Source organism: Nicotiana sylvestris, chromosome 11 (genome assembly GCF_000393655.2).
Source record: "Nicotiana sylvestris chromosome 11, ASM39365v2, whole genome shotgun sequence".
In the NCBI taxonomy this organism is placed as follows: Eukaryota; Viridiplantae; Streptophyta; class Magnoliopsida; order Solanales; family Solanaceae; genus Nicotiana; species Nicotiana sylvestris.
In genome coordinates this window covers 118,087,877-118,110,074 of record NC_091067.1, presented here as the reverse complement: position 1 = coordinate 118,110,074, position 22,198 = coordinate 118,087,877, and the positions used below count along the sequence as shown (strand labels likewise).

The following is a 22,198-nucleotide window of genomic DNA, read 5'->3' as shown; positions in this document are numbered from 1 at the left end:
TAAAATAAAAAAGAAAAAGAAAAAAATTAAAAAGTAAACTTGTAATTACACAGTGTAATTACCACCAATTCTCACATCTCATTGAGAATAGGAGAGTATAATTACATCTCTCCAATTACACCTAATTTTATGTTGATCAAGTGATAACTTGGTTAGACAAACATGCCAAACTATATAATTACGACCAAATTTAATTACGAGTTGGCTTTCTAAATAGGCTCCAAAAGTATTTGACTATTTTCTATTTTATTCAGCCCACCATTAAGAATTTAGTTAAATAGGGAGTTAATATCTCTGGAAAATTCAGTTCCTTATTAAAGAAAAACGGTGATCTCATTGGATCATATTTCGGTCCGTTGCCGGTACCCCATTCCCTTATTTCTCCCGACGCCAGCTACCGCCTTTTCCCGCACCGGTTGCCGCCCCGCCGCTTTCTTCCGACACAGCTCTAAATTCCCGACTATAGCCAATCGAGAAGAGAACGTTTCCGGAAAATTCCAGGGTTTGATAAAACCAGCTGCAATTCAAAGGTCCAGTAAGTAATCATAGAAACCCTAAAACTATAAATTCAACAAAAAATAGAAATTTCTAATTCCTGTATTGCTATTTATCTTCATAAAAGCGCAGCTCAAGATATCAATTTTTGCAGTTTAAGGATGATGAGAAAGTCGGGATATGGTTTACAACTAAGAGTTCCACCATCACAGCAGAAGAAGAAACTTGGGGGACCCACAAGGCCTCCGCTTTCTACAGCAGCACTTGGTTTCGGAGATGATGATGATGACGTGGAAAAAGAAATTTCTCGCCATGCCTCCAAGAATAAGGCTCTCAAAGATGTAAGTTTTTTGCTCTATCTCACTATTTTCACATTTGTTTTATGCCTTTTATGAAATCCTTTTTATCTGATTTAGTTTAGAGCTTAAGGTTTGTGCACTAACAGTGTAATTACATTTACACAATCAAGTCATTTATAAGGTAATTACAGGTAAATCTCTATGACAAGCAAACAATACTTGATACCCTGATGAAAATGGTAAATTAACATGTTATCAGAGATAAACTTCATTGATAGTGTAAAATATCTTTACAGTGTAGTGTATATAACTTAAATCCTTTTGTTTAACCCAAAAAGAAAAGAAAAAAGATGTATGACTCAAGAAGGGGAAGTGACTAGGTTTACAATTTTCAGTTGATTCATTTTGTTTTGTGGGTTTTCTTTTGGCAGATTGAAGAACAGCATAAGAAGGCATTAGAAGAGGACCCTTCAGTGTTTGATTATGATGGTGTATATGATGATATGAAAATGAAGACTGTCCAACCTCGAGCTCAGGATCGCGAGGAGAGGAGGGTATCGTTTTGAGTTCCACTTTTTGCTCTTTAATTTTTTCCAAATGTCCAATACAATTTGATGAAATAAAACAAATGAACAACTCAGAATTTGGAGAAGATACTCTATGCAAAAACATTTGGAGAGGAAAACTCATGATTGTTTTTGCAATTAATTGTGAAACCATGTGACACTAGTTGCTTTTGTAGAATTTGTTTTCCACGGGAAAGCTTTCTTCCTTGTTATATTGCCAAGTGAAATTCTTGTGTAGTAGTGGAGTAATGAAGCCGTGCTGTTAAATAAGATTCAGTTCACTAAGCAGATCTTGTATCAAACACTAAGTAGGCTAACAAATATTTTAGCCGGGTGTTCCTCATGTCGTTCCAGAAGACTTTCTCCTGTTTTATATGCTGTCCTCCAGAAAAATATCATATTCTTTTAACGAATAGGTATTCCCTCTTAACCTACATGGGAAATTCCCAATTAGAGTGGTTTCCGTGTCAGCTTTAATCTTTTCAAAGAAGCAAGTTTACATAGTTTCAAATTTATGATGCATATATGACTTATATTTGAATTGTATGCCATACCAGACTTAAATTTTGGTTGAGAATATCTAACAAATAAAGAGATCATTAACTGATTTTCTGATCATCAGTTTTCCTATCTAATAAATTTACCACTAATGTCCAAGTCCCTTATGGGAAATTGATTCTGTATCTAGTTAGTAATGTCTTGAGAGGCGATCACTTTATTTTGTTCATATCTCACTTGGTTGAAGTAGTTTGTGCAGTATTTTCATTGTGGTAAACTATAACTGAAACTGGATTTGAGATCTTACTTTTTCACGCTCCATCTCAAAAGATATTACTTTTTCGCGTTAACACAACTTGAAGCCTTCCTAAGTTATATCCTGGTTTACCTCTAGAACCTTAAACTCATGACATGTTATAGTGGCTTAGGCAGTAAAATATTAGGAGGAGGAGGAGTGTTTCGTGAGTTAAATAAAATATGAAAAGATTCTGGAAAGTGTTACTTTTTGAGTGTACCTCCTTTGTTTTGTTATTCTTTACCGGAGGACTTGGAAAGCTACTTCTTCAACTGCTCTTCTATACCTAGGTAAATTATTTCTCACATCTGAGGAACTAAAATTTTGCAAGAAGAATCTCTTGATAGATAAATTGTGCGAGAAGAAAATAGGAGGGAGTTCTTCTTTTCCCGGTGGTTATATTAATCTATGCAATCTTTGCTGCTTTTGTCTGGTTGCATTATCTTGTAGCTGAAGGTCCTTTGAACTATAGACTGTAGTTTTCTTTCTCTCAAAATTTTTTCTCTAAAGCTAGAGTTATATGTTATTGGTGTTACTTTCTTTCTATATTTACTTTTTCCTTTATAATATTATCTTCAACATGTGTAACTCTTTGAGCACTGGAGGATAGAGTAATATCTGCCATTTTTACTCGACAGAAATGAAAAATGTTCCTGCAATTTGCCGTTTGCTGAAATTTTATTCTTGGTTCCAGCCAAAATATATCCAGATGCTAATGGAGAAGGCAAAAGTAAGAGAAAGGGAGCATGAGATCATTTATGAGAGGAAAATTGCAAAAGAGAGGAGTAAAGATGATCATCTCTTTGCAGACAAGGACAAGTTTGTAACTGCTGCTTACAAGAGGAAACTCCAAGAGCAGGCTAAGTGGTTGGAGGAAGAGCGTCTTCGTGAACTGCGAGAAGAGAGAGATGATGTAAGTGAAATTTTCTCATTTTACTTGTGACTGCTAGTTGGTAATATCTGCAGGATCTCTTTTGTTCTTTGCTTGCATATCTTAAGTCTATGGTTATTGATATGAAAACTATGGATGGCCTTTCATTTTTGTGTAATGTCTCCAAAATTTAATTTTACTTCACAGTGCCCTTTTCGTGTGATATCCACATGATGATAGAGCATGTTTAAGCATTGTCTTAAGTTAACCTATGTAGAAAAGATTGTGATGGTTGTCATCTTCTGGTAAATCTTTCTGTAAAGCTCATTTTAAAAGTTTTTGCCTCATGTAACCTGATAATGTTTCTTTGGATAGAATATGAACACTCTTACAAAGGAAAAAGAACTGAACGGTAGAAAATTACCTTCTCAATTTTATTAAGGCCCTGATGTGGAGCGTGTTAGCTTTTAGAGGAGTACGTTTATGGCTAGTTCTTAAATAAACAACATAGACAAATTTTATATTAGCACTTCAAGAAGTGTGTGGTGCAAAAGTTTAACGAATCATTTTTAAGATATAATTATCTTCAAGATATAATTTCACCTACATTTGATAGTGGGGCTATTTGTCTTTTTAAACTAGTACCTGAATTGTATTTCAAAAAAAGCAGTTTCAGAAAATTTTGCTTTACACACTAAAGCATTGATTTCTCAAATGCCTCACAGTTTCAACTGAGTGTGATTGGTTCCAACTAAAAGTAGTGAAGCCACCCTGCTAGTAATGATGTCAAAAGGAAAAATTGAAACTATAACAACGGCTATTAATGCTTATTGTATGGTCAAAAGCTTTGATCTTGCTTAGACATGCTGGTTAAACTTAGAACAGTTCACTAGAAATAATCACCACTAAACAGAAATGGCACATCATTTTTTTTCTCGAAATGGTACATCAGTTAACATTGTTATTCGGTAAGAAACAAATACAAAGAAGCTATGGCTGTCTGTTGCATGCATTAATTCTTCTATTTGATCTGAAAGTCACGCCTATCAGGGCATAGACCATTTATGTTCTAATAATGTTTAATATATTGCAGGTTACAAAGAAAGCTGACATCAGTGACTTTTACTTCAACCTTCAAAAAAATGTTGCCTTTGGAGGAGAGGGCAAGTCCAAGAAGGCTGAGAATCATCATCAACAGGAAGCAGTTCGGACAGAAGAAAAGCCTTCATCATCAACAAATGCACATTCAGACATGTCTAGGGAGATAAAGAGGCAAGATCATGAAGCCTCTACTTCTCCTCCTCGTAAAGAAAGGACTGATCAGATGGATATGAAGCCTCATTCAGATGGTTTGTCTGAGGAGGGGGCTGTAAAACCAGCTTCTGACAATGGACTAACTGCTGTCGCTGAATCTGTTGTGAGTGATCAACCAGACCATCATAAAAGAAATCAGGATGCTGTCACCGCAGCTAAGGAACGCTATTTGGCAAGGAAGAGGGCCAAGCAGCAATAGATTTGTGTTCCTAAGCTGCTGTTGGTGTTTTGTTTTGAAACTGATCCTTCATCTTTCTACGATTAGAATGTGCTCCTGTTATATATATACATTGTTGTAAGGTCTTTCAATGTCCATTTCTTATTTTGAATTTTAGGCTCTAGAGAAGGCCCTGATGATATTCTGGTGCAAAAGTCAAATATTTGAATAGCGCGCTAAATCCAAAGCTGCATAGCTACCTTGTTTCCCTTTTTAATAGCTTTTATGAGCCTGCAGATTAGTGAAAAGGGAATGAACATGTAACAATAAGTGCTTGAACTGTACAGTGGCAAAAATGATGGTATATCGACATCAGGCGCATTTCTTCCCTGGAGGAAGTTTGCTAGAAGAGCCAAAGGGCTGGATTGTTCTTATGTGCAGTAGAAATGGGAGAACTACATTCTTACAGTGTACGACTTTTAGCTGAAAATAGTAATCTCAAGTTGCACTGTGTAGAATCAATGGGGAGATAATAGGAACCTTATCCTTGTAAATAGCAGTAAATTAGTTGTGTCCAATTCTGGTGGTACTTGATGGCGAGAGATCTCTATGTTCCAAAAGACACCCATGTGCCACTCTCCAACAAAGGCCTTTTGCTCTTGGTCTATCACGGGCATGTGGATCTATCTCATTTTTGTCTTGCAATCTAATGGCAGCTTGTCCGTTATTGCCAAAGAAAAAAGGGAGTGACGGCTTTATGTTATCTTATTATCACATTTTCAGTCTGTAAATTTTGTTTAGTTCACAAAATTCAGTCTTAAGTCATGACTTTATAGGGTGATACATAGACAGCCCCATAACCTAGCAACAATTTTAACTTAAACCTCAAACTCAGACTTGGACCTATTGAGTACCTAATGTTAGGTAAAATGTACCTATTAGACGCACTACTAACTTGAGTGTATGTGTTTCCCACTTCTCTTAAGATTAAGAGCGTGATATGACCATATTTAGCCTACATTGTTTTAAAGTTTTTTCTCTCTTCCTCGTCTCCTCTTTGTTGTCACATCCTCATCACCATCATATCCACCTCCATCAACGTCCAATGGCCACCTCCGCCAGTACGGTCAATGCTTCCACCACCACATCCACCATAAATTGTCTTCGCAACCTCCATATTCATATCCACCATTAGGCACACCTCCCCCTCCTCGCTCTCCACGACACCCATAAAGAAACCCCTCTTCCCTTTCTCTTCTTCTTTCTCCTTGGTTTTAAAGGGTTCAATAGGTACAAGCTTCCGTTGAGGTGTCTAAGTGAAGGTTGTTGCCAAGTTAAAGGAACTGTCTATGTATTTCACCAATTTAGTGCTTTCTCGTAAGGGTGGGCTATGGCCTATGCTTCATCCCTCATAAGTATCTTGACTTTTCCTATCTTTGATCAATGGACATTCGTAATTTATGGGCAGCACATAGGTTTCCCAATCAGCCAGCCAACCTATTCGTAGCCGAGGACCACCATCCTATTCGTAGCCGAGGACCACCATATCTTGGAATCTTATTCCCCCCCTTCCCCCCCCCCCCTTTATATATTCTTTTTATTGTGTTCTGTGTTTCCCCGACCTGCTGGAAAGAAAGAATATAAGAATACTGTTATCCCATGTGATGAGGACTAACATGCGAATTAATTAGTACCCAACTTTCTTATTCCATTTCAGAGCTCAGAGTTTTATTTAAACTATAATAGTGCTATGGTGACATTCACTATGTATCCTGTAAAAAGAGAAAAGGCATTCATTATGTATGGGACCTTAATTGAGTCGTTTTCACAATTCATATTATTGAAACTCAGTCAAATTTGAAACTCTAACATGAATGGGTTACCCATTGCTTAAACAACTAAGTTTGTCCATATGCCTTTAGAAAACTAGAAAATGTTTTGTTAGGTTCCGATATTTAATCGCAAGAAGAGAAAATGACTTACCACCCAAGGGTGTGGTCTAGCGGCAAAGAAGTGAGATGGAAATCTAATATTATCTTTAATCTTTTGCTTATTTTTGTTTATTTCTTTTATGAATTTGTAGCAATGCTATATATATATATATATATATATATATATATATATATATATATAAAATCCAAAAAGGGAATAGCACCAAACAAATGCTTGTGCAATGGTTAACATCTAAAACAAAATGTCTTGGAGCATTGGATTTTGTCAACCCCCAACGCTCCCTTATCGTTTACACACTTCGGTGCAAAAATTAATTGCTTTTGAAGTTTTTTGGTTGTTGAATCACATGCCACACTGCCTATTGTTGTACCTATGTCCCAAGAGGTGCCAAGACCTACTATTCTGCTTTAACTTAAGACACTCCACTTCAACATATACTACTACTTTTCTTGTCGCTATTTCTTATTAGTCTTGTTAAAAAATGATGTATATTTTTATACTTGAATTAATTTAACCTTAAATTTTATATTTAACTTTTAATTGACGTACTTTTACGATCACAATGTTCTCACTACATATTTGAGATTACAATTTTTTTTTAAAAATTTGATACTTAGTCAAACATCACCATATAAATTGAAATATAAAATTATTATCTCCAAATAAAGTCATTAGAACTTCAACGTACTGCTCCTACTATTTAGATTGGCAATTATCTCCAAAGGCACAATTCCCAAAAACCATGGCTTCTGCTTTTTTTCCTCTCCTCCTTTTTCTCTCTATCCTTTCTCTCCTCTTTCCCTTCATTTCTTCATCAAACTCCCCCACAACAATCCCTCTCTCACTTTTCAACACCAACCCAAATCAAGATTTTTACCAAAAGCTCACTCATTTAGCTTCTGTTTCCTTAGCTAGAGCACATCATATAAAGAATTCTCAAGATTCTTCTGTTTCCAAAATCCCTTTATACCCTCATAGCTATGGAGGTTACTCAATTACTCTTGGATTTGGTACTCCTCCTCAAAAAATGTCTTTTATTATGGACACTGGCAGTAGCTTTGTTTGGTTCCCATGTACTAAAAAATACCAATGTTCCAAATGTCCTGTTTCTTCACAAAATATTCCTACATTTGTTCCCAAGTTGTCAACTTCAGCTAAGGTTGTTGGATGTTTGAATCCAAAATGTAGCTGGATTCACCCCAAAACCAATCCAAAATCTCGTTGCCAAGATTGTCAATCACCCAACACATCAAATTGCAAACAGGTTTGTCCACCTTATATAATTCTATATGGTGCAGGTTCCACAGGTGGACTTGGCATAGTTGAAACATTAAACTTACCTAACAAGAAAATACCAAATTTTCTTGTTGGTTGTTCTTTATTTTCCTCTCAACAACCGGCTGGAATCGCGGGTTTTGGTAGGGGAATTTCATCATTGCCAAATCAATTAGGTGCCAAGAAATTGTCATATTGTCTTGTGTCTCATAGATTTGATGACACTAGCAAAAGTAGCATGCTTGTTTTGGATAGTTCTAATGAAAAGTCTGCAAATTTAAGTTACACCCCTTTGCTGAAAAATCCAGTGGTTGCTAGAAGAAATGCATTATTAGAGTATTATTATGTTGGCTTAAGAAAAATCACAGTTGGTGGGCAGAAAGTGAAAATACCATATCATTATTTGACACCAAATTCCAAAGGGGATGGTGGGACTATAGTGGATTCAGGGACAACTTTCACATTCTTGAATCATGGAATTTTTGAACCTGTGATGAGTGCATTTGTGAACCAAGTAAAGGGGTTTTCAAGAACTGAGAAAATTGAAAAATTGACAGGTTTAAGGCCATGTTTTAATGTTTCAGGGCATAAAACAGTGTCATTGCCAGAGCTGAAGTTTCATTTCAAAGGTGGTGCAGAAATGGCATTGCCATTGGCAAATTACTTCTCTATTGTTGGTGAGAAAGATGTGATTTGTTTGACTATGGTGACTGATAGAGATTCCGGGTCCGAATTATCGACCGGGCCGTCGATAATTCTTGGGAATTTTCAGATGCAGAATTTGTTTGTTGAGTTTGATCTCAAGAATGAGAAGTTTGGGTTCAGACAGCAAGTTTGCAAATGACATAAAGTTGAGGAAAAGGAAATGGTGTTTTAGAAAAGTCACAACAATATATTTGCTTTTTGAAGTATCTGACATGATTTTGTAGTATGATTGCACTATGATTGTATTTGCAGGAATGGAAAAGGTAGTTCTTAAAGTAGCTTATTTGGTAGAGGTATTATAGTGGAGGCCTATTGGTGGGAAGATTAAGAGCCATGTACCTTTGTTTTTTTGATCTTTTTTAGGAATAATGGAAGAGCCGAGGATCTTTCGTAAATAATTTCTTTACTTTCATAATGTAGAGATAAATATGCGTACACACTATCCTCCCTAAATTTCATTTGTGGGATTACACGGAGATTGTTATTGTTGCAGTGTAAGGAACAGGCTAAAAAGAAATAAAGGGAGGGAAATTGCAAACTTTATGAAGATGTTTTTGTTGATTTTACAGAAGGAATAAATTCTCAGTAGCTAATAGTTTAATTTCCCTTTTTTCTAAGAAAATTTAGTTGGTGTTATGTAAACAACTTTATCATGTGGTTGGATGGTCTGTTTTCTCCAAAAAGACAGCACTGATGTGGTGTATGTGCCAGTTAAGATTACAAAACCTATTTTCTCTTGCCTTGTCATGTGCATTTTCTGGCTAAACAAAATTGGGGTTTAGTTCACTAGTATGATTAAAAAATTAAGAATTCCCAAAAGTATTACTCCACTGTTCTTGATCCTTTTGTCAGAATGGATGGTCTAAAGGGAAAAAGTGAAGAAAAAACAGCGGAATACTAGAAAAAGAAGATATTGTGACAGAATTACAGTTTCATGAGAAAAGCAATTTGGTTCAATAAACAGATTTGTCCAAAAGTCTCCAGAAATGTTTAGATGGGTCACCGGGAGAAAAAGAAAAAAAGGAGCGAATCAAGTAATTTTTGTTTCTCTTGAATTGACTTATTAGCACTTCATAGTTTTCATATTAGGTAGAGATATCAAGAATTCTCTCTTCTCCCTGGCCTAATTCGAGTTATCCTGATCCTTCTTTCATATTTCATTGTTGAATTATGGGTTGACCCGCCTCGATTAGGAGAAAACAAAGTAAGGGTGGTTAAAAGAAATTATCATATCTCTAAAACTTCCTATGTGAATGTGAAAACAGGTGGAGCTTATATTTCATAATTGCTTCTACCCTTCTTTATAAGAAATTCAATTTTCTTCTCACTAATTCTCTCAAAAGAAAAGGGCACTGGAATTTAGTTGATGAAAGATTAACTTTGTTTTGTTATCTAGAAAAACAAGTTGGACTTAGGAGCAATTTCGTCGATTGTGATCCTATTCTGCTGCATTAACAAGTACACAAGATTTTGTTCGCTAACAACATTAAGTTGTAGTGAAGAGGGGATAATTTACAATTGTCAAAGAGGTATGCAACATTTCAACTGTATACCTCGCTATTAAGTATATGGCAAATAAATATAGATGGTAATTAAGAGTAAAAAAGAAGAAATTTTCACATGAATTGAAACATGAGAGTCAAAAGGGAGTGCACAACATGAGTACCATAAATGCAAAATCTTGAATTTCTCATGTAAGAACTACGAAAATTAAGTGTTATACATTATTGTAGTTATAACAATAGATTTTTAGTAATTTTAACCCGTAGCCGCTTTATTTTTCTGTTTGCATCCGCACCCGTTTTTTTGTTAAAAGCCTTTTAAAAAGACTATTTTGCTCTTCTTTATTAAAAGACTACTTTCTCTCCAAGCATACGCTAGTCCTCTACTGTCTCTGTCTCTCTCCCGTTATTCGCGTTTTTTGATTTGTTCTTCTCTGAAATCAAACATTTTTCTCCGTCGTTTTTTTATTTTTCAACTGCTAGTCGTCGTTGTTCCCACATTACGACTTAATCACAGGTACATTGCATTAACTTTCTGGGTTTTATTTTAGTATTAATTTTTACGATTTAATTTTTGATTTTGGTTTTGATAGTCATGTATTTATGATAAAATAGTTTCTTAGGGTTTAGTTTGATAAGTGCATTAGTTTTACTTTTACGATTGTGTTTTTAGGTTTTTTGAATGAGTGTTTGTGTTGTTCATGAAAATTCTACAAATTCTTTAGTGATTAGATGTTGAATTTTTTAAAAATTTTGAGAGTTAAATAGATGATACTATTAAGTGTGAAGTTTATAATAGTTCAATGATACCTTAGATAAGAGTTGAAGTTTTTTTCTTATTCATGTTTTGGCATTATTTTTGGATTTGAATTTGTGTTTTGTTTTTTGTAAAAACTACAGTATATTTTTTTGCTGAATGTTTTGTTTTGTAACTGGTGAACTTCAGCTTTAGGAGATGAAGTTTTTGTTTCTATAATTGGTGAACTTCAGCTCTAGAGCTAAAGTTTTTGTTTTGTAACTATTGAACTTCAGCTCTATAGCTGAAGTTTTTGTTTTGTAACTGTCGCACTTTAGCTCTACAACTGAAGTTTTTGTTTTGTAACTGTCGAACTTCACCCTTCTTAGAGATTTAAGTTTGAACTGATCTTTTTGATAATGTTCTGATGTTATTTTCTTGTATATTTTACTTTTTTTTTGAACATATGGTACCTAAAGCACCTAAAGATCCTAATGCAGCTAAAGTACGCAAAGCAAATGCACCTAAAACACCTAGACAACCTATAATACACCCAGGTCCTTATATCCCTGCTCCTCTGCCTACAAGACCAGGGCAAAAATATTTTGAGTTTCGAGATTGGTTTAACTGTAAGGGTTACTGGAAGGGGAACCACGATTTGAAGAGTTTAATTGCAAATTTCTTGACTCCTACACAATAGGATAAGCTTAATAATGGTACATTTCGATACATTATGGCTATGGAGAATTTCAAATGCAGCATGAAGTTGGTTCATTGTCTGTGTCTTTCTCGAATATTCACCAATGATCGAGACTCCATTAATTTCAAGATTTTTGGCCATGATGTTTCCTTCACCCTTGAAGACTTTCACATTATGTGCGGTTTGAGGATCACATCACATAATATTGAAACACCAATTAATCTAGAGAGCAATATTCTGAAGCGCTATTTTGGTACGTCCAAGGGTGTGACTTTGAAGGATATTCGAGATTTTATGACTCAGAATGAAATTCAAAATAATGTTGTGAATCACCATCACGTATGCGAGAGTGATGATGATGATGTGAAGTTTATGGAAATTCTTATTGTAGAGTATATTTTGTTTGGGAAAAAAACTGAGTCATCTGTGATGGAGGAGTATTCATCTATTGTTGAAAATCATAAGATTTGTACTGAATATCCTTGGGGTAATGTGGCTTATGAGAAGCTCATTTACTCACTGAAACATGCATTGTACAAGCAGAATAAAGTACGTTCAACTGAAAGTTGGTGGATTTCCATATCCGTTATGTGCTTGGCTCTATGAGTACTTCCCAGATATTCAGGAGAAGTATATAAGAGAGGATTAATACCTTGATACCCCTCAGGTTCCCAGGATGTTACGTTATGTATGTGTGGGAGAGCCTAAATATCCCGAACTTTTTGATTTCTTCAGTAGCCATGAAGTAAGTTACTTTTTTTTGTCTTTGTGTTTATATGTTGACGTATTAGTTTCCCCCCCTCATAATATATTTTTTTGTATAAAATAGAATTATCGCAGCTTTAGGGTATTGGATATAATTCCTACAGAAGAGGAATTGAAGTCAATGCCTTTAATTGGACAATTATCATGCAGTCGGATTCGTTCAAAGGTACTTAATACGGTTCCTTCAACTGGTGAATCACCACGTAGTCTGAGTCGATCAAAAGAAGTGAATCGAACTCCTGTTATTGGTCAATCACCACGTAGTCGGAGTCGATCAAAAGAAGCAAATCGAACTTCTTTTATTGACGAATCATCTCGTACCCAGAGTCGTTCTAACCGTTCTACAACTAAGTTTGATGACAATGAATTACTCGACACAATATGTTCTGTAAGTTTTGATCTGAAGTTTTTTGGTTTTGTTTTTTTAAAAGTACAACATGTTTTTGAGCTGAAGTTTTCTTCTATATCTGAATTTTTGTTGTGTGTCTATACTAGAGGGTAACGATGGAGGTTCAAAGGCATGCAGAAAAAGAAAGAAGCACGATCGTGAAAGAAGTTTTTGATAAGTTTCAAAAGGATGAGCGATCTGCTATTGTGGATGCGGTTTTTGGAAAAGTGAAGGTAAGCTAATTTATAGAGAAGTCTTTTTATTTCTGCTAATGTTATTCAGATTAATCATTGTTAGTAATTTTTTTTCTAGGAATATTTCGATGAGAAGTTTGAACAGTTGTTTAAGATTGTCAACAAATCAAATGGAATGGACGATGGCAATTTTGATTTGAGTAACCATCGAGAATATGATAGGATGAACGACTGTTTCAAACATCTATCGGATATTAATGTTGTTGATGATGCATCGCATAAAGTCGCAGATGTAAATGCTACACGTGAGGAAGCGACTTTTGAAGGCGATCAACATGTTCAAGAACAAGTTAAAGAGGAACGTTCTAATGCTGATAGATTGAGCACAGATGGAAATGGTGAAGAACAGTTATCAACTGAGAATGTTAGAAGCAAGAAAGGTGCAGATAATCAAGTTGTTTATACTAAAGAACATGCTGCTCATGATGCATCACATAAAGTCGCAGATGATAATGCTACACGTAAGGAAGCGGCTATTGAAGGCGATGAACATGTTCAACAACAAGGTGGAGAGAAACAATCTAGTGTTTATAGACTGAGTAAAGATGGAAATGATGCAGAGTTAACAACTGAGAAGGGTGCAGATGATCAAGTTGTTGGTACTGAAAAACATGCATCGAGTTGTGCTTTGGAAAGTGATATTGCAAAATGCAATTTATTTGGTGATGGATATCAAGCACCTGTTGGTACTTTAGAACTGAAAGCGAGTGATGTGTCTAGCACTATTGGGAAACACGATCGGTTTGCAGAAGTAATAGCTATTTTCAATGAAATTGTAGGTGGTTATACATAGGAAATTGTCACTACAGGTATAAAGTGTGAAGTTTATAGTATTTCAATGATACCTTAGATAGGAGCCGAAGTTTTGTTTCATGTTTTGTGTTTTTTTGTTATATTTTTTATGAACTTCAACATTATTTTTGGATTTGAATTTGTGTTTTGTTTTTTGTAAAAAACTACAGCATGATTTTTGCTAAATGTTTTGTTTTGTAACTGGTGAACTTAAGCTCTAGAGCTGAAGTTTTTGTTTTGTAACTGTCGAACTTCAGCTCTAGAGCTGAAGTTTTTGTTTGTGAGTGGCGAACTTCAACCTTCTTAGAGTTCAAGTTTTAACTAATTTTTTTGATAATATCATGTAGTGAAATTTTCACTATAGGTATAAATTTTTTCTATGTTATATATATAGAAAAACTAGTTTATCTATTCCCCATCTTTATGAATATGCAGTGGAAATTGAAACTAGTTGTGCTTCAATTGACACAACTCAAAAACTCTCTGATGATGCTGAATTGAATGAAGGTAGAGTTGAGAAAAACCTTCCAGAGAATACTCCAATGCTCCTCGACGTTGGTGCAAAATTGAATGAAGCTGCAACTGCTGATATCGACAAAGGCATGCAGCCTGGGGAAACTACAGCGGAATACAAACGTCAAGGTATTCTATAAATCATGGATTTATTATATTTGATCGAAGTATATTTTTTTACAGTTTGAAATTTTACATACTTTATTTTCTTTCTTATGTTTTTGAATGATTTTTCAGAAAGACTCGAGATAGCTCAAAACGAATTTGGTGAGCTTATGCAGCTATATCAAAAAGGAGAAATACATTTATTCACACATGTTGGCTCACATACAGGTGTGAAGTGTGTTGTTATTATTTTATAAAATTTAGTTAGTATTATTTAGTTTTTTTTTGCATGAAGATACATGCATATCTGAAGGTAAAGGAAGTGGATCTGTTGAAATGCAAACACCATCTGTGTCTCAACACTTAGACTAGGTAGTTATTTTCTGCAATTCGATTACAAGCTGTTTTTTTGCCTAATGTGTTTTCATATCAGTTTTATTTATGTTTATATTTTCTTTGCTTTTGCAGATCTCATCTGATGCATCGCAACTTCTTCCAAATCCTTAGAGAAGGAAGATTTCCAGTTCTCTTATGTGTGACACCAGTGATATCCCCAACTTCAATTTATGTTCATTTTCACTTGGTAGTACACAAGGGACTAATTCAGAAGGTAATTCTGCTGCTATTGTTGAAAAGATACAAGAACGTCGTGAACAACAGGGAGTTGGTCAAGTATCTGCGACGATGGCTGTGGTTTTTCCCCTGCTTCTAAACAGCCACAGTTAATTGTGATGGAACAGCAGGAAGAGCAAGCAAAAGGAAAACTAGATAAAAAGGGAAAATGATTTGTATGGAGAGTATTTGGTTGAGATCTCCTTACATTATTCCAAAACAAAAGCAAAAGGGGGCAAGATTGGAAAGTAGGAAAGAATATACGAAAGTGTCCCTTCCATTATGTTAATCAAGATAGTGGATTGATGCAAAGATTTACAGAGTGGTTGGAGATGGATGCCAGTGAATATGATTCCAATCCATTCAGATTAGCTGGAGTTGATATTGCAAAATCATTATTTACCAAGCTTATGGATCCTAACTGTGATCTTGCAGATAAAGTAAGTTATTAAGTTTATATAACGACCCGGTCGGTCGTTATGAGAATTTTAGCCTGTTTTCCCCAATTTCTGCTTCTTGATGTGTTATTCAGCTGTGTTGAGTTGTATCAAGTTGGTAGGTTTGGGTTCGGAGTAGTTTTGGAGTGAAATGAACACTTAGTCTCTTAGTTAGAAAACTAAGTTAGAAAAGTCAATCGGAAGTTGACTTATGAGTAAACAAATTCGAATTTGGATTTTTATGATTCGATTAATTTCGTTGGGTGATTTTAGACTTAGGAGTATGTCCGGAATGTAATTTGGAGGTCCGTGGTAGAATTAGGCTTGAATTGGCGAAAGTTGGAAGTTTAGAAGTTCTTAGGCTTGAATTCGAAGTTGATTTGGTGTTTTGGTATTATTTTGGGTGTTCCGGAGGGTCGACTAAGTTCGGGTAGTGATATATGACTTGTTGGAACTATTGTTTGAGGTCCCGAGGGCCTCGGGTGAGTTTCGAATAGGTTTAGGTTGTGTTGCGCTCGTTTTTCTTATGTTTTGACGCTGTTTCTTCAAGCATAAATGATATCATATTGAACAAATGAGCTCCGATTTCTTTTTTTATTGAAGCATTAGATCCGTATCATAATTATGGACTCGTATAAAAAAGAATGATCGAATTTGGACATCGTATGAGGATTTTAGGGTCATTTTACTAAGAATTAGGTTGCCAGATTTTTCAAATTAATTACGCAATTGCCACTAGCAGCGTATTTAAAAATCTGCACTATTTGCAAATATTAAAACATACATATCTCATTCATTTTAATGTCAAATGGAGTGATTCAAAAGCCTAACTTGACTAGAATTTCACAAGAAATCTATTGGAGGCATAAAATACGAGTTTCAAAATCGTTTGGCATGAGAAACGAGGCAGAATAGCTGGCAGAAAAATATATAAAACTAGGGTTTGTTATTCGGTCATATTTTGAGTTGGGGAGCTCGGATTTGGGCGATTTTGGAGGCAATGTTTACCATATGGATTGGGGTAAGTATTCTCTACTCAGTTTTAGTTATATTTCATGAATCCATCATCGTTTTTGAGATTTGATTGATGATAATTGAGGGAGTTAGGATTTGAGTTTTGGAGAGTTTTAAGTGAGGATTTGAGAGACCAAACGGAGTCCGATTTTGATAAACTTTATATGGTTAGACTCGGGAGATAACGAGGTTTATTATTATGCCATTTTTGACTAATTCCAAGATATGGGCCCGGGGGCCGGGTTTTGGTCGGTTTCGGATTTTGGCCTATTTTTGTAGTTTTTATGGTGGAATTCGATTCTCTAGCCATATTGATAATATTATTCTGATTATGGTTAGATTCAAAGCTTTTGGAGACGTAGTCCATAGGCGAGGGCATCCCAGAGTAGGATTTTACGCGGTTGAGGTAAGTAACAATTTTAGCTCTAGCTTTGAGAGTATAAACCCGGAGAAATTGATATCATATGATTGTTTGGTGGTGATACTCACGCTAGATGACGGGCTTGTGGGTGTGCACCACGAGGGATTGAGACTTAGTCCGTCCCGTGAGGCTGTGAGGCCTAATGGCTGTTATATGTGGTTATGTGTTTACTTGTTGTTGAACTTGTTTGCCTTCATGTTAGGGATCATGCTTAGGCTTTATTCATGCTCACATTAATTATACTCAGTCATAGAAATTATTGTACATGTTTACCTCCATCTCTATTATTTGCTAATATGCTGTGATACTTGATGTGAGTCGTGTCCCCTTATTTGTTAATGATGGTGAGGCTAGTGAGGTATATGATTGAGTGAGACCGATGACCTGATTGTGAGGATATTAATACCATAGAGCATGAGTTGTCCGCATAGCACGTGAGTTGACCGTTTGGGTCCAAGTATTGATACCATAGCGCGTGAGTTGTCCGCGTAGCACATGAGTTGACCGTGCAGATCCAGATATTGATATGATGGCCTGGTTGTGAGGATATTAATACCATAGCGCGTGAGTTGTCTGCATAGCACGTGAGTTTACCGTGCGGATCTAGGTATTGATATAGTAGTACGTGAGTTTTCCATGCTTAGCGCTTGGGCTTTGGGAGCCCCTTCAAAGTCTGTACACACCCCAGTGAGCGCAAAATATTGAGTGTATTGAGTGTATTGAGTGTTGAGTGTTGAGTGCGAGTGATGAGTGATGGAGTGAGACATTGCTATGAGGTTGCATTTACTTTTGCTGTTGCTGTATTTATCTGTTAAATTTCTTTGTGGTATTTACTGAGTTATGGAATTTACCTGTTTATTCCTGTTATTTTTAAAAGTGTGAAAAATAAATAATTGGATTGTTTTGCTTAGCTCATCACTACTGCTCAGTTCCTTAATTATTTCTATTACTACTGAGGTGGTTGTACTCATACTACACCATGCACTTTATGTGCAGATCCAGGTGAGTTAGAGCGCGACGATCGTTGAGTTCAGGCCAACTATCTATGGAGATCACAAAGTAGCTGCTAGCATCCGCAGGACCTTGTTACTCCTTTTGTCATTTCTTCTTTTGATATTTAGATAGTTTATATATCTTAGATCATAGTGTTAGATGCTCATGACTTAGTGACACCCCGATGTTTGGGACTCGTTTTCGTATTTTATATTATTTATATTTAGAGTTGGTTTAGATTATCAGGAATTAAATTATTGCAAATATTTTATTAAATTCTTATAATCAAATTAATAGTAATATTTTGGGAAATAAGCTTGCCTTGTAACACGATAGGCGCCATCACGACATGGTTAGATTTTGGGTGGTGACGATTTATTTTTTGAATTGGGTTTTAACTGTATTTCCCAAAACTTCAGCTTATTTTTTATAGTAAAGTTTTTGTACTATAATTTGGAAAACTTCAGCTTTATTCATAGTAAACTGCTGAAGTTTGTTTAGATTATTTGCTAAAACTTAAGCATGAATATGCTTAAGTTTTTGTCATGCTGTTTGTAGTTTTGTAATGCGTTTTTTCTAAACTTCATAGTTATGCATGCTGAAGTTTTTATTTCACATGTTATCATTTATTGTTTTTCATTTGGAGCATATGGATGTGGGCATATATTACTTGTGCAAAAAATATTGCTATCACCTTCCAGGTTATCCAAAATCAAGATGTGCAGTAACAGATTTAATTTTTGATCGGTGTGTGACTAAGCTGGTTGGTATTCATCCTTCAGAAGAACAGATGGAGAAAATTAGAAAAAGGAAGGAAAAGAGAATGGAGGATCAAAATAAGAGCAAATCAAAGAGAAAGAGGATATCCAAACAACAGGCTGAAGAAGAAGAAGAAGAAGCGGTTATTCAGCCACTTATGGACTTTAGCTTGTTTGAGGCAGAATCAACGAATGAAAAGGTGGCCAACTACGTAAAAGGCCCCGACCTTTCCTGTGGTATCTCATGGGCATATGCTAGAAAAGTATTCTTTCCATTTCGACTTAAGCCAAGGACGGGCCAGAGATCTATGCACTAATGTTTTTTGGAATTCTGGACTTTAAAGATAAAACTATATATGTGTATGATTCCATGGGCAGTGTAACATATGATCGTGCGCTTGAACATGTCAGAAATTATGCCCGGTTGATCCCACACTGTCTCAAATGCTTGGAATTTGGGGGACACAATAAATTTTATGGGAAAAGGCCTGTGGAAAAATTTCTAATTAAGTGGATGGAGACACCGCTGCAGGATAACAAGTACATGTTTCACATATGTTTTACCATGCATCTTATATTTATTATTTTTTGCCCTTGTGTTAACTATTCTTCAATTTCTTTTTCATGTTCTTTTTGTAGTGTTGATTGTGGTGTATTTGCTCTTAAGTTTATGGATATGAGGTTGAAGAAAGAAGATGTCTTTAAGTTCGATCAAAGTTAGACATTGACATTCAGGAGAGAATTGGCTGCCAATCTTTGGGCTCATGGAAAATGAAAACAAGATAGCGGTTATGAAACTCCAGAAGAACAACAAGGACATGATTATAGAGATTTTGAAGAGACTGTGTGTGAATTTTTTGATTAGAGGATTGGGTGCACAAAATTTGGACTTTGTGAATATACATTAATTATTTTCTTAGTTGATTTTTGTTCAGACAAATATGTTTGTGAATCAGTTGAAGACATAGTGAAGGTTGATGTGTATATGGTTCAAAGTTATTATGCCAGGAGCTCTTCAGCATGGGCATATCTCTTAAGTTTGACACTGAGATTTGCTAGTGTCTAGGTCTCATCTGTAAGCATGAAATTATAGTAGTAAAGTTGTTATGAAAGAAGATGGGAATTCCTAAAAAAATCATAGTAGTAAAGTTCAGTTGGAAGCGAATTTTAGAGTTCTATAACCAAAGTCATGCATTGGTATTCAATAGATAATTGGATGCAAATCTTTGGACTCATGGAATGTGGTTAAGAAACCCAAGAAGAGCAACTAGGACATGAATATGGAAAATATGAAGACAATATGTGAATTTTTTGAATAGAGAGTAACTTGTAAACAAAGAACTAATTTTTTCTTTGTTTTCAAGGATGTAAGTGAAAACAAAATTAGATTTTGTGAATATACATTATTTTGTGTGGATTATGTGATGTCTTTTAAATTTTTGTTCTATTCGCATTAATTATTTTTTAGTTGACTTGGATTGATTCAAATATGTTTGTGTCTTTTTTCATAAATTTTAAGTATATTTTTGTTGAAATTCAGCATGCTAAACTTCAACATGAAGTAAATAACTTCTGCTTTTTAAGCTGAAGTTTTGGTTAAAAGTCATAACAAACTTCTGCTTCTGGCTAAACTTCTGCTGAAGTTTTTTGAAAAAGCTTTACGACAAAAACTATCGAGTCCACGACAAAAACTTCAGCTTATCAAGTGCTGAAGTTTTTAGAAATACACTAAATAACTTCAACAGTTTCTGCGTAAGTTATTTGAAAAAGCTTTATGACAAAAACTATTGAATCCAGGACAAAAACTTCAGCTTATAAAGTGCTGAAGTTTTTAGAAATGTACTAAATAACTTCAGCACATTGGGCTGAAGTTAGTTGAAAAAGCTTTACGACAAAAACTATTGAATCCAGGACAAAAACTTTAGCTTATCAAGTGCTGAAGTTTTTAGAAATGAACTAAATAACTTCAGCACATTGGGCTGAAGTTTTTGAAAAATCTTTACGACAAACTATTTAATCCACGACGAAAAACTTCAGCTTATGATGTGCTGAAGTTTTTATAAATGAACTAAATAACTTCAGCATATTGGGCTGAAGTTTTTAAAAAAGCTTACGACAAAAACTTCAGCATGTTTTGGTATTTTTTTAAATTGATACTTATCTTTTTTGCATTTACTAGCTACTTTTTATCTTTTGTCACATACTTCATCTTTCATTTAAATTTGTTTGACCATATAGTAAATGATCCAAAAAGTTACTTTTCAGGGTGAAGTTATTTTTTTACTATAGAAAAACTATGGGCTTATTAGGGCTGAAGCTACATTTCTTTTTGCATTTACCACATGCTTGTTTTACCACCTACTTATCTTGTTTCATTCAATTTCTTTGAACGTAAAACAATAAAAACACCTGAAAAGTTACTTTTACATTTATAGATATTAAATTGATTAGGTGAACTCTTTGTCTATATTAACAATCTCTTTACTTGAAAATTTCATAGTCATTCATAGACTTCCATGATATTTCTTTAAATTTATATTCATCCTTAGTGTTTTAGCTTTTGTTAAAGAAAGAATGTCTGGTGCAAGCGAAAGTATGAAGCCTAATATGGATGAAATTATCAAGAAGTGGGAGACTTTGAAGTGTGAGTGGTACAATAACAAACCGATGTCTAATCTTATGCTTTTGTGGGATCAAATAAAGGCTGATTGGGAGAGAATTAGACCACAGATTTTTGCCAATGAATCATTCCAGAACAGGCTAAACCTGGAACGTAGCTGTGGAGGTTATTCAACCTCGTTTGACAAGGTTGTGCAGTAGTTTGATAGTTTTAAGTTTCTCATCGGGGACGACTATTTCAAGATGCAAAACAACCTTAAGACTCTTCTATCTCTTGTGGACAGAGTAATCGTTGAACAAAGTAAGGTGTGTGATGAATTCAACAAGTTGAAGAATGATCTCGTTGGACTCTGTGGTCTTTCGCCTGAGTACCCTATAGTTGTCTTCGATACTGATTATAATGAGATATTTAGAGAAATTGAGGAGTACTGTGATGACGATGATGATGGTGATGTTGCTTAGTGTTTGTAATCCCTTTTTTATGTTTTAATGCTGTGCTTTTTTGTTTACTTTAGCATATTCATTAGAGAATATGCTGAAGTTATTAGGTTCAATTTGTATAACTTCAGCCCAGAGACGCTGAAGTTTTTGTTTGTACTTTGTGTGTTGTATTCATCTCTTTCTGTATCAATGTAATTCTCATCCTCTTTCTTCTTAGGTTTCTGTTGCATTATCCTTGTTATTGTTGGTATTTGCTGAAGTTAATGCAATTAGTTGGTTTTTATGTTTAGTTTTTGTAATTTTTTTTTAATGTTTTTATGCTATGCTTTTTTGTTTACTTCAGCATATCCATTAGAGAATATGCTCAATTTATTAAGTTCATTTTCTATAACTTCAGCCTATAGATGCTGAAGCTTTTGTTTGTACATGCGTTTCTTTTGTGTATTGTACGCGTATGTGTGTGTGTGTGTGTATGTATGTGTGTATGTGTATGTTTGTTAAGGATATGTATTTCACATACTATAGCCTGAAGTTTTTTCTCGCTGAAGTCATTGCGTACTTTATTTGAAATGCAACCAAACCTATAAGCATGCGTAACAAAAATGAGTGATTTGTACTTTAGCAGTATATAAAATAGTCCAAGAGCTTATTTTTTTATTCCTATGAAAAAAATCACATTTCAAATATGTCATACAATAATGAAAGTCTAAATTCAGACCA

General features: G+C 34.9%; 2 protein-coding genes across 4 annotated transcripts; both read left to right on the top strand.

Moving 5' to 3' along the window:
• The first annotated feature begins 203 nt into the window (after positions 1-203).
• Positions 204-4,774, top strand: LOC104229194 (uncharacterized). Of its 3 annotated transcripts, none has more exons than XM_070162508.1 (5): positions 204-530; positions 650-836; positions 1,226-1,348; positions 2,848-3,066; positions 4,118-4,774. In XM_070162508.1, the coding sequence occupies exons 2-5, from the start codon at positions 657-659 to the stop codon at positions 4,535-4,537; spliced, it is 942 nt and encodes a 313-aa protein (XP_070018609.1). In that variant the 5' UTR covers positions 204-530; positions 650-656; the 3' UTR covers positions 4,538-4,774. The 3 variants fall into 3 exon arrangements, with proteins under 3 accessions (XP_070018609.1, XP_009780079.1, XP_009780080.1); XM_009781777.2 differs by having other exon boundaries at positions 244-535; XM_009781778.2 differs by having other exon boundaries at positions 306-535; positions 628-836.
• Positions 4,775-7,132: 2,358 nt separating this feature from the next.
• Positions 7,133-9,029, top strand: LOC104229193 (probable aspartyl protease At4g16563). The gene has a single exon (XM_009781776.2). It carries the CDS (start codon positions 7,191-7,193, stop codon positions 8,565-8,567), a length of 1,377 nt encoding a protein of 458 aa, XP_009780078.1. The 5' UTR covers positions 7,133-7,190; the 3' UTR covers positions 8,568-9,029.
• The last annotated feature ends 13,169 nt before the right edge of the window (positions 9,030-22,198 follow it).

Excerpts from the sequence above, each read along its gene's own strand:
- LOC104229194 (XM_070162508.1), top strand. The coding sequence starts at position 657 with ATGATGAGAAAGTCGGGATATGGTTTACAACTAAGAGTTCCACCATCA. Across the intron at positions 837-1,225 it reads AGAATAAGGCTCTCAAAGAT|ATTGAAGAACAGCATAAGAA; the intron begins GTAAGTTTTTTG and ends TTCTTTTGGCAG. Across the intron at positions 3,067-4,117 it reads TGCGAGAAGAGAGAGATGAT|GTTACAAAGAAAGCTGACAT; the intron begins GTAAGTGAAATT and ends AATATATTGCAG.
- LOC104229193 (XM_009781776.2), top strand. The coding sequence starts at position 7,191 with ATGGCTTCTGCTTTTTTTCCTCTCCTCCTTTTTCTCTCTATCCTTTCT.